General features: G+C 42.0%; 2 protein-coding genes across 8 annotated transcripts in view; both read left to right on the top strand.

The window, feature by feature from the left end:
- The window catches only part of LOC309706395 (inositol 1,4,5-trisphosphate-gated calcium channel ITPR1), a 73,579-nt gene extending 68,837 nt beyond the window's left edge, over window positions 1-4,742 (top strand). For all 7 annotated transcript variants that reach the window (XM_082532898.1, XM_082532899.1, XM_082532902.1 and 4 more), the window contains 3 exons: window positions 1,707-1,867; window positions 2,557-2,718; window positions 3,380-4,742. In XM_082532898.1, coding sequence (XP_082389024.1) covers window positions 1,707-1,867; window positions 2,557-2,718; window positions 3,380-3,466 — 410 coding nt within the window. In that variant the 3' untranslated portion in view covers window positions 3,467-4,742. The remainder of the gene's footprint in view (window positions 1-1,706; window positions 1,868-2,556; window positions 2,719-3,379) is intronic.
- A 3,293-nt stretch (window positions 4,743-8,035) lies between these two features.
- On the top strand, window positions 8,036-11,710 carry LOC309706397 (class E basic helix-loop-helix protein 40-like). The gene is made up of 5 exons (XM_082532906.1): window positions 8,036-8,433; window positions 8,583-8,646; window positions 8,908-9,015; window positions 9,366-9,489; window positions 9,681-11,710. The coding sequence occupies exons 1-5, from the start codon at window positions 8,363-8,365 to the stop codon at window positions 10,592-10,594; spliced, it is 1,281 nt and encodes a 426-aa protein (XP_082389032.1). The 5' UTR covers window positions 8,036-8,362; the 3' UTR covers window positions 10,595-11,710.
- The last annotated feature ends 3,526 nt before the right edge of the window (window positions 11,711-15,236 follow it).

The following is a 15,236-nucleotide window of genomic DNA, read 5'->3' as shown; positions in this document are numbered from 1 at the left end:
AAAATGACCTCCACCATCTTATTGGTTTGGTTTTCATGCTGCCGGTGTCCTTGAGTGAGCCTCTGCTTGCTTCTTTTTTTTTTTATCAAACTGTAGAAGGTTTTTATCCTTGGGCCTTTTTTGTTCTGCATTTGTACATCAGTAACACTATTGTGCAGCCCCCTTTATTGAGTAGAAAGATTAGGGTTTATGGGCTTTTAGTGAGGACTAATTGGTTTCATTATGTGGATAATTATTCTTAATGGGTAAAGTAAACCATGCATCACTTTTGTAATGACAGGCTAGCAAATAATATAGACTGAAATTTGAATTGCCATATTCGGGAAAGTAAGATTTTTTTCAGTCCATGTGACAAGTTAATCAATAAATGTGAAACTCGACTGTCTACTTTACAGAAGTGGTTTCAGTTATAAATCCAAAAATACCATCTTGAGAAAATTAACTTTAAGAACAATTCATCCATTTTCCAACCCGCTTATACAACCAGGGTCACAGGGGGAGCTGGAGCCTGTCCCTGCCCACATTAGCTAACAGGATGGGTGCAACCTGCTGGCTGTCAGTGTCACACTGGGTAACGTTTAAAAAACTTTTAAGTTCATATATATATATATGAGTTTTAGTTTTCAGATAGATGGTCTCACATTTGACTCTAGAATACTTTAGTATACAACTGAGTTTGTGGTCAAATCATTGTCTTTAAGTGTCCAGGTCCTGTGCCGCTGTGCATTAGGGGCAAATATCTCCACTATGGCCTCGTCTGTCCAAAGGAGTTTCAAGGGTCCTGTGGTTTGTTCAGACGCAATTTAGCAAAAATGTTCCTTTTAGAGAGAAAAAGCTTTTTCCTGTCAGTGCTTCCAAACAAGCCAAACCTCTTCTGTCTTTCTCTAACCTTGCTCTCATGAACTTTAACATGTAACATGCTAACCGATGCCTGTAGAGTCAGAATTTCTCTGAGAAATGCACAGCCTGACCTTGGGGTGAATTTGCTGGGGCTTCCACACAGCTAAATGCTCCAGGCTAACAAACTGACAAAACTTCTTATTTTTTCTTTAGGACTTCTTAATTTCTGTATGAATGTTGCTTTATTCCTGGAAACAACAATTCCTGGAAGCAATTTGTTACCAATGTTATCTTATCTTTTGACAGTTTTTAATCAATTTTAATTGTATACTTTGCATGTTGTTTGTCTTGGTTCTGAGCAAATTTTTTAGACATTTTAGATCACTTAGTGCTCTCTGATCAGTGTCAAATGACAGTTACATGACAATAATAATAATAAGATACCTTTATTAATCCCACGAGTGGGAAATTTCATGTCTGACAAGACAGACGGCCCATGTCCTCAAGAGCCATTTTAAGCCAATAGAAGAACAAAGAGTCTTGCAGCAGATGGTTTGGCACCCATAGAGTCCTGACCTCAACACACTGAGCCAGTCTGGGGTTACAGAAGACACTGCGAAAGAGTGAATACAGAGAACAATTGTTGTTCTTCAGGACCCAATGCAAGGAGACCCCTGTAACACCAAAGTTTGATTAGATTTAACATTCACTGACATTCAACATTCACATCATTTTAGCAAATATTTATGAATTTAACTTGTTAAAATAATGTGCATTGCATTACTTACAAAACAGCAAGAAACATTGATGCTTTATTTTTCCAAAACACACTGTGACCTCTATTCGTGCTATTTTCCTCATGGCAGGTCTGGAGCGTGACAAGTTTGACAACAAGACGGTGACCTTTGAGGAGCACATTAAAGAGGAGCACAACATGTGGCACTATCTGTTCTTTATCGTCCTGGTAAAAGTTAAAGATTCCACTGAATACACCGGCCCGGAAAGCTACGTGGCTGAGATGATCAAGGTAAACGCAAAGCATGCACACACCCTTAAAACAAAGAGCTAACTGATCTGGTTGTTTTGCAAGCCTATATGTTAAAAACTGATTGACTTCACTGTGAGACCGCACTGTTTTAGAACTAACAGTGTGTAAAATCAGAGGGAATGTCTGTAAAGACTGTGTAATCTGCAGAACTTTCTGCATAAAAATTGCTTAACCTCACAGCTTGATGACGTAAGTATCTTTGACATCATTCCCAAGAACTAGAAATCAGAGTGCTCCTTGCAATACTCAGTCCTGAATTCAAGAGCGCTTTGGGCAGCATTTCCCTTTGTGTCACATTTTTATGGTAAGCAGTGCTCATCAGTTTATCCTACTGAGTCACACATAAACACGTACCAGCTTGTCACACACACACACCACACACCCTAGTAGATTGTGTTCCGCTTTTTTAATCTAAACTGACAGACATACCTGTCATGTCCATTTAAAGACACAAACAGACCAATGGGAAGTATGTGCACCAGAAAGGCAGATTAGCCAAAACTCTTAAAGCTTAAAAAGGAATCAGTCACGTGCACACTGTGATTTTCATCGCAGTAGTAGAAAGTTTTCCCAATTTTTCCATTGGTAACAATATTTTGAATTTGCCTTTTCATTAACTGTTAATAAAAGTAGTTCAACGCTCGGCTGATGTTCTCTGTCAATGCCAGGAGCACAACCTGGACTGGTTCCCTCGGATGCGTGCCATGTCACTGGTGAGCAGTGATTCGGAGGGGGAGCAGAATGAAATCAGGAACCTGCAAGAGAAGCTGGAGTCAACCATGAAGCTGGTGACAAACCTGTCTGCACAGCTGACTGAGCTCAAAGAACAGGTATATCATGTGACAGTCAACTAACTCCCTCATTTTGTAATACACCATCGAGTTTTTCTGTTTGCGTTTTTTTTTTTTTGATTCAAAGCTTTCTGCAACCAATATTAAACTCCAGTTTTTACACTTTGTATTGTTTACATCTTCATTTCTGACTTGCCTTTGTTTGCACACTATTGAGAAATCAGGGGGAAAATGTTATTTCTCATATGCTTGCGTGCTTACAGTCATGTGAAAACAGAAAGCTTTCACAGGACTCTAAGCAGTCCTGTGACAATCCAAATAAACCCTGTGATTCAATAGCATGTAGAACCACCTATAACAACAATATCCTGAAATAATAGTTTTCTTTAAGACTGTGTCAGTGTCTCACATTGTTCTTTAAGTATTTTGGCCCACCCTTTTTTTAAAATAGAGTTTATTGAGTTTTGTGGGCATTCGGCCACTGCAACACCTTGATTCTTTTCTTTTTCAGCCATTCTGTTGTAGATTTGCTCAGCCAACCTTTAGAATGCTTTGATAGGAGTCACGAAGTTCCCTAATGAAAAAATTTGCACAGCTAACTGTCAAAAACTCCAAAGTCTATAAAGACATGAGAATTAACATCAGGGATTCTATACTGAGATGATGCCTTTAAACTGTCTTGTTTTTTCCCCCTATGCAGATGACAGAACAGAGGAAGCAGAAACAACGAATTGGACTTCTTGGTCACCCTCCTCACATGAACATCAATCCCCAGCAGCCTGCCTGAGGGGTCTTGGGGCCATTTTCACCAGTGCCTGAGCACCCGTAACAGTGTACAACATGTTAGCCAGGAGAATGCCAAAACATGTCCATCTCCAGTATCTATTTAGGTCAATGTATGGCTGTATTTTCCAAAACACTCCCTTAGACGTGAGTAAAAGTTATCTTGGTATGTAGTATAGATGTGTCAGTGTGGGTGGAGTGTGCACGACGTGCCTCAGGACCTGAGAAGCCAGTCCTGTAAGTTTCTGTCTTCAGCTTTACTACCCTGAATGCCTTCTGCATCGGACCTGTCAGACAGCATGCCAAAGTTTAGCCATTGTTCCTGAGGAAATATTCCTCTCAAGTGTCCTTGTAATGAGGATTTCATCCTCTGTGTTGCACCAGCAAACTCAGGTCACATGTGGATTTGAAGTTTTGTTTGACCCCTACAACATGATATTTAATATTTTGCTTTCATCAGATGGCAATAAGAATGCTATTTAATATGCAATGACTAATTAAGAACTAACTAGTTTTGAGAATTTTGTTTGCTTTTTTTTTAATTTAAAGTGATTTATCATGTATTTAAAATATAAGACAAAGCTGTAAACAACACTGAAGAGGTCACCAAGCTTTTCCAAAGCATATAAAGATGTTATTAAATCTGTAATCGTTTGTTTCTTTGTTTTTTAAGTCGAGAGAAAGCATTTGATACTACTTTCAGAATTCTTTGTAATCTCAAACTAAGGGCCTCCTTGTTCCAGGGCAGTTTATATAAGAAAAACAATCGTTGGGAATACGTGGTAACTTTTTTTGAAGATAAAAAATAATTCTGACCCGTTACAACTTTGGAGAAATATTTTTTGTATAATGAACATTATGGACTTCCTAGAGAGCTGAAGCGATTGTTTCACCCTGACACTGGGTCCATGATGTATTTAACAATGTGATTTATGTGGGATCTCATTAAAACCACAGATCCAAACATAAAAGATTTTTGGGAACAACATTATCTTCATTATCCTTGATGTCTGCACTGACTTACTTAACCTTCGTTTAACCTGTTTAGATTGAAGCACTGATATTTTCTGTAGCACAGAAGCAGTCGTTGCTATTTGTTTGGTCACTTTGTAAAGAATACAAAGACTGTGTTCATGTTAATGTGAAGAAAGAAAAAACTACTAGATTGAATTTGGAGTGCTGTTAAACCAAACTCAACTTTTATACTTACTGATGGATTCTGTCTGAACTGTACATTGCATTCTTGGAGTCTATTTAAATAAATAAGTGTGTCAAATATGGTTGCTGAAACCAATGTCTGCATCTACAAATGTGACACAAAAGGAAGTGAAGATCTGGTAATTCCCTAAGTCACAGCCATGCACTTTGATACTGCAGTGAGCATGAAAAAAATGCAGCATGCAGAAGTCATAATCGGGAATTGCCGGCAGATTATCTCTTATCCGAAATCCTCTAAAAATGAGGAAGTGCACTTCTTCGATTATCATACGGCATGGGGAAATGTCTGCGCGTACATGGGTTGCACATTTGTAAGCTTCATTTGATCTTTTTGTATTTCATCCTTCCGCAGGCAGAATATTTGTAGAGTTTAACATTTGTGTAGCTTCCTGTATTTGCATTGAACATTGAAACTGAACAGTACTGCCCAAAAGCATTGCGCCACCCTTAATTTCTTTATATTTTGTTAGGAAAATGAGAATGGTTACAGCTATTTATAGCAGCAAACGCACACAGAAATGCAGTTTCTGAGGCAAAAACATAGTTTGTACAATCCTAACAAGTTTGCAAGTCAATATCTGGTATGAACACCTTTATTTTCAACTCTCTTAGGCAAGCCTTAGTGGAATTTATTGAAGTAATCTTCAGGAATAGTTCTCCAGGCTTCTTGAAGGACATTCAAAGCTCTTCTTTGGATGTTGGCTGAAACTCTGATGGTGCTTTTTTGTTGTTGTTGTTTTAGGCCTAGCACTTCTTCTTTTGCCCTTCACTTGTCCAGTTTCTTCAAATGTCTGTGTAATAGCTCTTGGGGATCATCCTGTTGGTGCTTTACAAACTGTTATCTGTGGCATTTTTTATCAATTCAACTTTAAACTTGAAGAAATTGCAACAAATTAACTGTTTGTTTTTTTGTTTGTTTTTTTGGATGCACTGCTCATAACACTGTGCATAAAAATACAATTTAAAATCCGTTTCTTTCTATGCTGTTTGTTGTGTGAAGATGCAACACTGGTTCATGTCTCGCGTTAGTGCCTTTACGCATGAATGATCAATAGGTCAGTCTTAAGTGTCCTACAAATGTCTCTTAAAATGGTCAGGTATAAGGAGTGGACTGAAAAGGAGTGGAAAAGCAGCCAATGTCCAAATCAAAAAAATTCCAAAGACCTCCAGAAAGCCTGGAAAACTATTGCTCATGACCACTTTTAATAAATTACAAGAAAGACAGGCTATTGGATTAAAATAAGACGAAATGAGGGGTGAGAGTCAAGACCTTTGCACAGTGATAAGTAAGGTTTCTAAATATATGCTTCAGATTAAGAGAGTGTTCGTCTCTATTTGTCGTCTATATGTTGTCGCCTAAAAGGCTGTTGAAATAGCCTTTGACATTCTCTCAGTGGTTTCACAGTATCACATAAAAAACAATATTTTTGTTACCAAAGCTCAAACATTTTGTAAGAAAAAGAAAAGGCTTCATTACATAAAAAAACAAACAGGATGTACTTGTGTTACGTGTCCCCAGACTGCCTTCAGGGTGCTTTCCATCGTTATGGTTATTTATAAAAGATTGGGATGTGACCGGGATTATGGTTGTTTTCCAATTACTGAGCCCCACTTTATTCACCAAACTCTAGGAACAGTTTCTAGGAACAGTTGATAAAATCACAGGACGAGAGATTCTGGAGGGTTTTAGTGGAAATACAGACTGTTACCAGTTACTGTGAAGGATCCTGATTATCTGAAACAATGAAACGTCTGTTTACTCCGGATTCTTTTAAAATTAGTGTCATTTAAGTGAAACTTTCAGAGCTAATGCCTTCTGATGTTATGAATGCATGTTTGATATCTGCAACTTTCTTTTTCTTTTGCTAGATAAGACAGATCGAAAAGATTGCTTTTAGCAGCAAAGCAGGGAGACAAAATGAGCTCTTAAACACAGTAATCATTTTTAGTTTTGTTTTGTTTTTTTGTCAGGAGTATAACAACTGATGAAAATGCAAGAAGCTTCATAATGTAAGAAACCCCACAAAAACGTGCACGACTTCATCTGATTCTCCATAGATTTTACTAAATGTGCTGCTGCTGTGTTAAAAAGGTGTGAAAACTGGGAAAACCCTAAACCTCTTTCACGGTGGTTTCATAATGTGCCTTGAATTTAAGGTGTCTTTAACTACGAGATGAACAATTTATGATTTTCATGTCTTGTATGTTGCTGAGTGACCCCTAAATGCCACTGCTGTCGTTCCTGTTTTCGTCTGACATGTGACACCTACTGAATGTTGGTGTGTTCTCATATTTCCGTTCATTAAGCTGCAGCTGACCCCTATTATTCCTATTAAATGTGGAAATACCCTTGTGTATTAAGTTTGTTAGGATCATCATCAAACCTCATTTTATGAGCTATTCTTGCGTGAGAGGAAAAAAGTACCTTACTGCTTATTTCAACATTACATGAGAGTTCTAGGGGATATTTTTAGTGAATGCAAAAATATGAGCAAAATCCTGCAATGTAAACGTCGTCACACCAGTCCTTGTATACCATTTCGTTTTTCTGCGAGAAATGCAATCAATGAAGAAGCACGTTTTAAAAGTGTGCCTGCAGCCTGCAGCGGACAGGTGCAGCCGCCGTGTGCCTGGATGAGCTGGATGTGCCCCGCGCGCGCTCAGCAGGATCCCGGGGCCATGAGGAGATCAACGTGACAGACGGCACCGCCTCATGACAGTAAACACGGACTCCACACAGCCGTCCACGCACAGGCGCACGTGGTTCTCCCACCGTGACCGAGCCGTTCTGCAAACAGACCAATAGACGAGACAATTTCATCTTTCCTCTTCTACAGATTCAATAAGTTGTTTGTCTCCATGAGATTAATGATTAATAAAGTGAACTTTTGTCCTTTAGTGCAGAGCTCGTGACGTTTGAAAAGCCCCTTAAATTGTTTTTATTGCCCTTGAAGAAATATTCCGATATTTTTTGCTATTTTGCAGTCGTACGTGAGATTGTGTGCCTTTAACTGCTCGATTTACTCTTTTAATTTTATTGTGTTCCTTTAAAAAAAAAAAAAAAAAAAAACCGTAGTAGGTACCACACCTACTCGCCTCGCGAGGTTCGGGTTTGTTGAACTCCTGCGATGGTTCACTGCCAGCACGTTCCTCGGCGCACAGCCTTGTTTCCATACACTTCAGCATGGTGGTACACGGGATCGGTCATGCCCCGCCCTGCGCTCTGACGTCATTCGCCGTCCGCCCACTGAGGCGCCTCATCTGTAGGGAGTGGGCCGTCCTTTCGCCGAGGATACAGCGCCGTTTAACACGTGAGCCTCATGTGACAGAGGTAGATCAGTCTGAGCGGAGAGTCAGAGGGTTTATTTAACTCGTCGTTCTGTCCTCCCCCACTTTCCCAGCGCGCCACCAAGGCTTGACTTCCTCACCGCTGCGGGACCACGGCGTGGAGATCGCAGGAACTAACTTTACAGCGTTTTGTTTTAAAAAAAATGACAGATTATTAAACAGTTTTAACCTTTTTCGACGCATTCTGCGCATTTTTCGTTGCATTTTATCATTTCCTTTTTTATTTACAAATTGCTTTGCAAGTGCTGATAGAGCGCGTAAATAAATGCGTATTTATTTCTGAGTGCTTTTGGAAGAGTACCTCGGTTTTGACAGCAAAATTGGAATACAAAGAATGGAGCGAATTCCAAGCGCGCAACCACCCCCTCTGTCCAAACATCAGGCTGAACTGTCAGACGTGCAGGGGTAAGTTATACTTTGGAGATGTAGCTTTCCCAGACTGCGTCGCCCCCTTTTTAACCTCCAACTAAAATGCACCTAATGTATAATTTTGTGCACTTTACCATCAAAATGACCTGATTCCTTACTCGTGCGCTCTTTTTGTGTTTCTTTAGGATGGATTTCCCAATGTATGTCTATAAACCCAGGCGGGGAATGAAGCGAGGAGAAGAGAGCAAGGTCCGTTCTACGTGTGTGTGTGTGTGTGTTCGTGTTTGTGGTTGTTTATTGCCAATTGGTAAAGTTAAGTAATAACCATAGAGCTCAAACATCCAGGAATTAGATTAGGAGTTGGTCTATAGTCCCATAAATGGTTGACCTAGTTTCTACTATGACATAACTCCTGGATTCCTCCCTATCGGTGTATCTGCCTCTGGTCATGGAGAACTATGTGCTCTCGTTTCACTTAAATTTACGCAACATTTCTGTTTATTCTCTTAGGAAACCTACAAGCTGCCTCACAGACTTATTGAGAAGAAAAGACGTGACCGGATAAACGAATGCATCGCCCAGTTAAAAGATCTATTACCCGAGCACCTGAAACTAACTGTAAGTTCATAGTGTAGGTGGGAGGGTTAATGGGATTGGCTGTATTGAGCGGCACGCACCATCTAGTGGCTGTTTAGTGCTATCACATCTTTGTTGAGTGCGTCAGCAGCTCATGCCGATGACGGCTCACGTTAAAGAGAATGTGCTGCTGTTAGATTTTTGTTGTTTCGAGTGTATATTTTAAAAAGTTACATTCAGTGTTGATTTCCTTAATGCAAATGAAATTTCAATAAATTGGTGTAAATTATTTCAGAGTAATCACATGTGGTGATGTGTACATGTGTAGTAGAGCTTGGTTTCTGCTTGTTATATAAGAGGATATGCTGACTGTGTGCGTGTCTCTCCATTAGACTCTGGGCCATCTGGAGAAGGCTGTGGTTTTAGAGCTTACGCTCAAGCACGTGAAAGCCCTCACCTCTCTTCTTGAGCAGCAGCAGCAGAAGATCCTCGCTCTTCAGAACGGCATGCAAATCGGTGAGCTGCAGATCATTTTTGCACACGCACAAACACATGAGGAGGAACTGGATGGGTTTTCTAGACAGAATGCAAATAATGCAGATGAATGCAGAATTGCACCACTGAAAGTAACTTCACTTACAGCTGTTTACAAAAGGTCACAGTCTATATTAGATTTCTGAGTGTGTTGTTTCCTTATGTGTTTATAGAGCAGCCTCCCATCAGCCAGGAGAAGTCAGAGGAGATGTTCTGCTCTGGCTTCCACATGTGTGCCAAGGAAATTCTCCAGTATCTCGCTAATCACAAGACTGACGGAGACTTCACCCCATCCCACGTCATCAGCCACATTCACAAGTTAGCTGTAGAGGTGCTGCACAGTCCAGCCCGACCCCGCACCCCTCTTAGCCCTCAACCCGAGGAAATCCCTGCCTACCAACCTCATAAAGAAATGTCTCCCAGCTTAGCCCCTAAGCCCAGCGAGGGCTACGGGAGGAACTGTGTGCCCGTCATCCAGCGGGTGTACGCTTCACCAAGCAGCGAGCAGAGCGGCAGTGATACAGACACAGACAGTGGCTACGGAGGAGAGCTGGAGAAAAACGAATCTGGGGCGCCGCAGGGACATCCAGATTATTACGTTCACGGGAGCCAGCAGAAGCGACTGCTGGCTGACAGGCAGAACTCCAGCATCAAGCAGGAGGATGACGAGCCACGCCACAAACGAGCCCGTGTGGAGTCGTCTGAGGATGAGCTGCTCTCAGGCGGAGAATCATCAACTTCTTCATCCTCTAGCGGATATGGAAGTTTCATGAGTGTATCCCCTAACCATCCACCCCCTCCTCCACATCCCCTCTGCATGCCTTTCTACCTCATTCCACCTTCTGCTGCAGCTTACCTACCAATGCTTGAGAAGTGCTGGTACCCTGGGGCCATGCCAATGCTCTACCCTGGCATGAGCAGCTCATCACCTACCATACCCAGTGAAAGGCCCGGCCCACCTCAGCTTGTGCTGTCTCCCCGGGGAGGTTCTCCAGCCCCAGCCATATCTCAGACTCCCATGGACTCTCCTGCTCTCCTTCAGGCACTCAAGCAAGTACCACCCCTCAACCTGGAAACCAAAGACTGAGAGATAAAGGCGAAAAGACTGCCCTGATATATTGCCCTGTTCTCAAAACACGACTGAGCTGTTCCATAATTCATAATCACTCATCTCCTCTTTTCCTCAGCCTGGAGGGTAAAGCATCAAATAAGAGGACTTGTAGAAATGATCAAGGAGAGAGAGAGAAAGAGGTGAGAGCAGCATCCTTCCACACTGAGAGCAATGCAAAGCTCTGGTTGAATGTCAAATGCTCAGCGGTGTTCAGTGGTATATATGTATCATATAAACTGGATCTGCCCTGTGCACACATAAACACACATATGGTTGAATGTAAAGAAAGAAATGTTTTAGCTGCTGCTGTTAAAGTGTAAACACAGATTAACATTGACGCATCTCACTCGCGATTTTGTAATTTAGAACGTGTTGCACCAAATGTTAGCGATAATTTGCCACCCAAAGTTTGTCGCCTATGTCCTTTGCTCACCATTATGATTACTGAGATGGAAAAAAAAGCCCTTTCAGCCATGACCGGCACCATAAAATACAAGGATTCCCTCAAATGTGTACAGACAGCGAGGGTACACCACATGGTAGATGAAGGAAAAGGCCGCCGCATGGCCACGCTGAATGAGAGAAGTGTCGTTTATGATTTAAACAGACGCCTAAGATGGATTTTTCTGTAATTATTGTTCATAGATTTATTGTACATTTCTATTTTTGATACCTTCTCGCACTCTGTCTGCCCCGAGAGATATACGAGGAGGGCAGAGTGTGGACAATGTACGTCGTGTACTCAGAAACTGTGTACATACTGTAGCACTGTGCTGGACCTGGTCTGCATACTCGACATCTGTTTCTGCTCAAGTCAAACCCGGTGTTTGTGCTTGCTGTTGCTTTTTACTTGTGAAAAGCTGATAAATCTCAGATGTTAATTCTCTGTACTATGTATGAATCTTGGAGACAAAGGAGCAAGGAAGTGAATGTAAACGTTTTAACCAGAAGACTAGTTTTCTATAGAAAGAGGTACTTGAGATTTTATATTTTGGGACCTACATGAAAGATGTTTGATGTAAATATTTTGTCTATAATTGTTGATATACATGATATAAGTGTATTAATAAAGTATTTTTTTTCCCGTGGAAACTTGTTCTGACCGTATATGTACGAAAGAGAGTGAGAATGTGTGTGAAAACAAATAAATACTTTTTAGAGGTTTTACAGCACCACAGCATTCACGTCACAGGGAACACTTATGTAATGGAAGATCTGTGGCATGGCTCTCCTGCTGGTTAACCGTCTGTGGCCTCAAATGCAAAAACACAAGTAAACACACGAGTATAAACAGCTACAGTAAATCATCTGAGGCAACAGTCAGAATACATCTGCATCTTGTCTCTATGGCTGTATGAGACGATAGTAAATACCATTATTCCAGATTTGTGACACACCCCTCTGCATTTAGTTTCCCTGCAGAGTGCTTTACCTCCTGGAGACATGCAAAACATGTAGCTGTATAATTTACAAAAAATGCTACCACTACCTCCTGTGTTGTGCAATCACATTTTTCATCTATGCGATAGCACCTCCAATTATAGGTTTATCTCAGTGCAGTTCAACATAAGCCCAGTGCCAGTCACAACATCTTTGTCTTCCCACCTACACATTTTTTTCCAGTGCCCTTTTTTTCGGAGCTTAGTCATTCTGTTGCTGGTTTGTTTATATAATCTACAGTTTGAGATTACGACCAGCCACCTAAATGTCATTTATATCTTTCAAACTAGTTTCCTTGAAGCTGATTTCCATTTATTTGTTTCAGGAGGAGTTGCATGTTGTATTGATGTCATGAGTTTGCAAGCAAAACCATTATACATGTACTCACCACCCACTTTGTTATTTACACCTTGCTAGTGCCAAGTTGAGCCCTTTTTACCTTCAGAGATGCCTTAATTCTTCTTGGCATGGATTCAACAAGGTGCTGGAAATATTCCTAAGCAATTCCCATCTACGCTGATATGATAACATCACACATGATGTGAATCTCCTGTTCCAGCACATCCCAAAGGTGCTCTATTGGAATGAGATCTGGAGACTGTGGAGGCCAGTTGAGTACAGTGAACTCATTGTCATGTTCAAGCAATCAGTTTGAGATGATCTTGTCTCTGTGACATGACCTGTAATCCCCCTGATGGACTCATCAGAAGATGAGTGCACTGTTGTCGTAAAGGGACGGACAATGTCAGCAATAGTACATTGGCCGTGGTGTTTAAATGATGCTCAGTTGGTGCTAAGAGCCCAAAGTGTGCCAAGTAAATAACCCCACACCATTACAACACCATCACCACACACATATATTGATATAAGGCAGGATAGATCCATGCTTTCAAGTTTTTTACACCAAAGTCTGACCAGCGAATGTTTTTCTAGTCTCATCTTATCCAATTTTGATTACCAAGTACTAATTCCAGTGTGGCCATCTGCTGGAAAGACTATCTGCTTTAAGGTTTGTGTTGTGCTTGCATAGATGCTCTTCAAGGTTCAAGGTCCAAGGTTCTTTATTTGTCACATGCATAGTTATACAAGTATAACACACAGTGAAATGTAGCCTGACACACTCCTCGACATGTGCAAAAATAGGGGGGGTGGGGCTGTAGAGGAAGAACATTATATATATAGTATATACATTGGGTGAATGTGCAGTAGTAGCAGCAAGCAGGTGAATTCTGTACATTAATATGAATAGACATCTGACTATTTTACAGGATAGACAATATAAACATATTTAAAATTAAAGGAATTTGAAATGTACATTGTTCCTTGGTTTAGTGTCTGGAAGAGAGTCCTGTCTCAGTCAATTATAGATGATGTGAGATGATGTGAGCAGGCGGGTGTGTGTGGTTTAGGGCACGGATGGCTTGGGGATAGAATAATAATAATAATAATGGATTGGATTTATATAGCGCTTTTCTAGGCACCCAAAGCGCTTTACAATACCACTATTCATTCACTCTCACATTCATACACTGGTGGAGGCAGCTACAGTTGTAGCCACAGCTGCCCTGGGGCAGACTGACAGAAGCGAGGCTGCCATATAGCTCCTCTTGAGTCTCTCTGTCCTTGCCCGGAAGATGCGGAACCTTCTACCAGAATGCAGAAGTTGGAACAGTTTGTTGCCAGGATGGGACGGGTCCTTCAGTATTTGCGCTGTTCTAGTCCGGCATCTCCTGGTGTAGGTGTCCTGAAGCGGGGGGAGAGCAATCCTGCAGCAGCGTTCTGCTGTACGGATCACTCTCTGGAGAGCTTTTTGGTCCTTCACACAGCTGTTCCCAATGCTCTCCACAGCGCCTGTATAGAAAATCCTGAGGATCTTTGGAGAGACCCTGAACTTCCTCAGTTGTCGTAGGTGATACAGGCGCTGCCTAGCCTTTTTGGTCTGGGCCTGAATGTGGGCAGCCCATGTCAGGTCTGAGGAGATGTGAACACCAAGATACTTGAAGGACTGCACCCTCTCCACTGGAGCTCCATTGATGATAATGGGCTTGTAGTCTCTGTGCTGACCCCTTCTGAAGTCCACCACTAGCTTCTTGGTCTTGCCGACGTTCAGCTGGAGTTGGTTGTCCTGGCACCACGATGCCAGATTCTTCACTTCATCCATGTAGGCCGCCTCATCGTTGTTGGAGATGGCACCCAACACCACTGTGTCGTCAGCAAACTTCACAATGGTGTTGGAGCCATGGGTGGCCACACAGTCTGAAGTGTAGAGGGAGTAGAGCAGTGGCGAGAGGACACATCCCTGAGGTGCTCCTGTGTTGATGGTGATGCTGTTGGAGAAGCACCTGCCCACCCTCACCACCTGAGTTCTGCCAGTGAGGAAGTCCAACACCCATGCACACAGACGGCTGTTAAGTCCCAGATCCCTGAGCTTCGTGAACAGTCTGCAGGGCACTATTGTGTTAAACGCTGAACTGTAATCAACAAACAGCATTCTCACATAGTTACCCTGTTTCTTGTCCACGTGGCTGAGAGTGGTGTGTAGGACGTGGGCGATGGCATCCTCTGTGGATCTGTTGGATCTGTAGGCGAACTGCAGTGGATCTGCAGTGTCTGGGATGGAGGAGGAGATGATGTTCTTCAGCAGCCTCTCAAACACCTTCATTACTACCGAGGTCAGTGCAACTGGCCGGTAATCGTTCAGGGATGAGGGTTTGCTGTACTTGGGCACAGGGATGATGGTGGATCTTTTGAAGCATGTGGGGACCACAGACTTCGCCAGGGACTCGTTGAAGATGTAAGTGAACACACCTGCTAGCTGGTCAGCACAGCAGCGCAGCCCCGACGCTTTCCTTGTGTTAACTCTCTTCAATGCCGCTCGGACGTCATGCTCCGCGATGCTGGTCACCGGTCTCTCGCTGATGACGTCACTGTCCTCGGTAGTCAGGCGGTAGATAGCATTAGCCGCTACTACCACAATGTCATCTTTTATGTGATCCCTGTTTTACTTGACTGTATGTCTAAAATGTGATAAATAAAGTAAAAAAAAAAAAAAAAAAGATAGGATTAGCTGCCTGGCTAACCAGATGCTCTTTAGCATAGCTTGGTTGTAACAAGTGCTCAAAGCTCAAAGCAGTCTGGCCATTCTTCTCTGCAATTAAGAAAACATTTTCATCCAGAG

This window comes from Aulonocara stuartgranti (genome assembly GCF_965226115.1).
Source record: "Aulonocara stuartgranti genome assembly, chromosome: 5".
NCBI lineage: Eukaryota > Metazoa > Chordata > Actinopteri > Cichliformes > Cichlidae > Aulonocara > Aulonocara stuartgranti.
The sequence above is the reverse complement of the archived record's forward strand: the minus strand, read 5'-3'. Positions and strand labels throughout refer to the sequence as shown.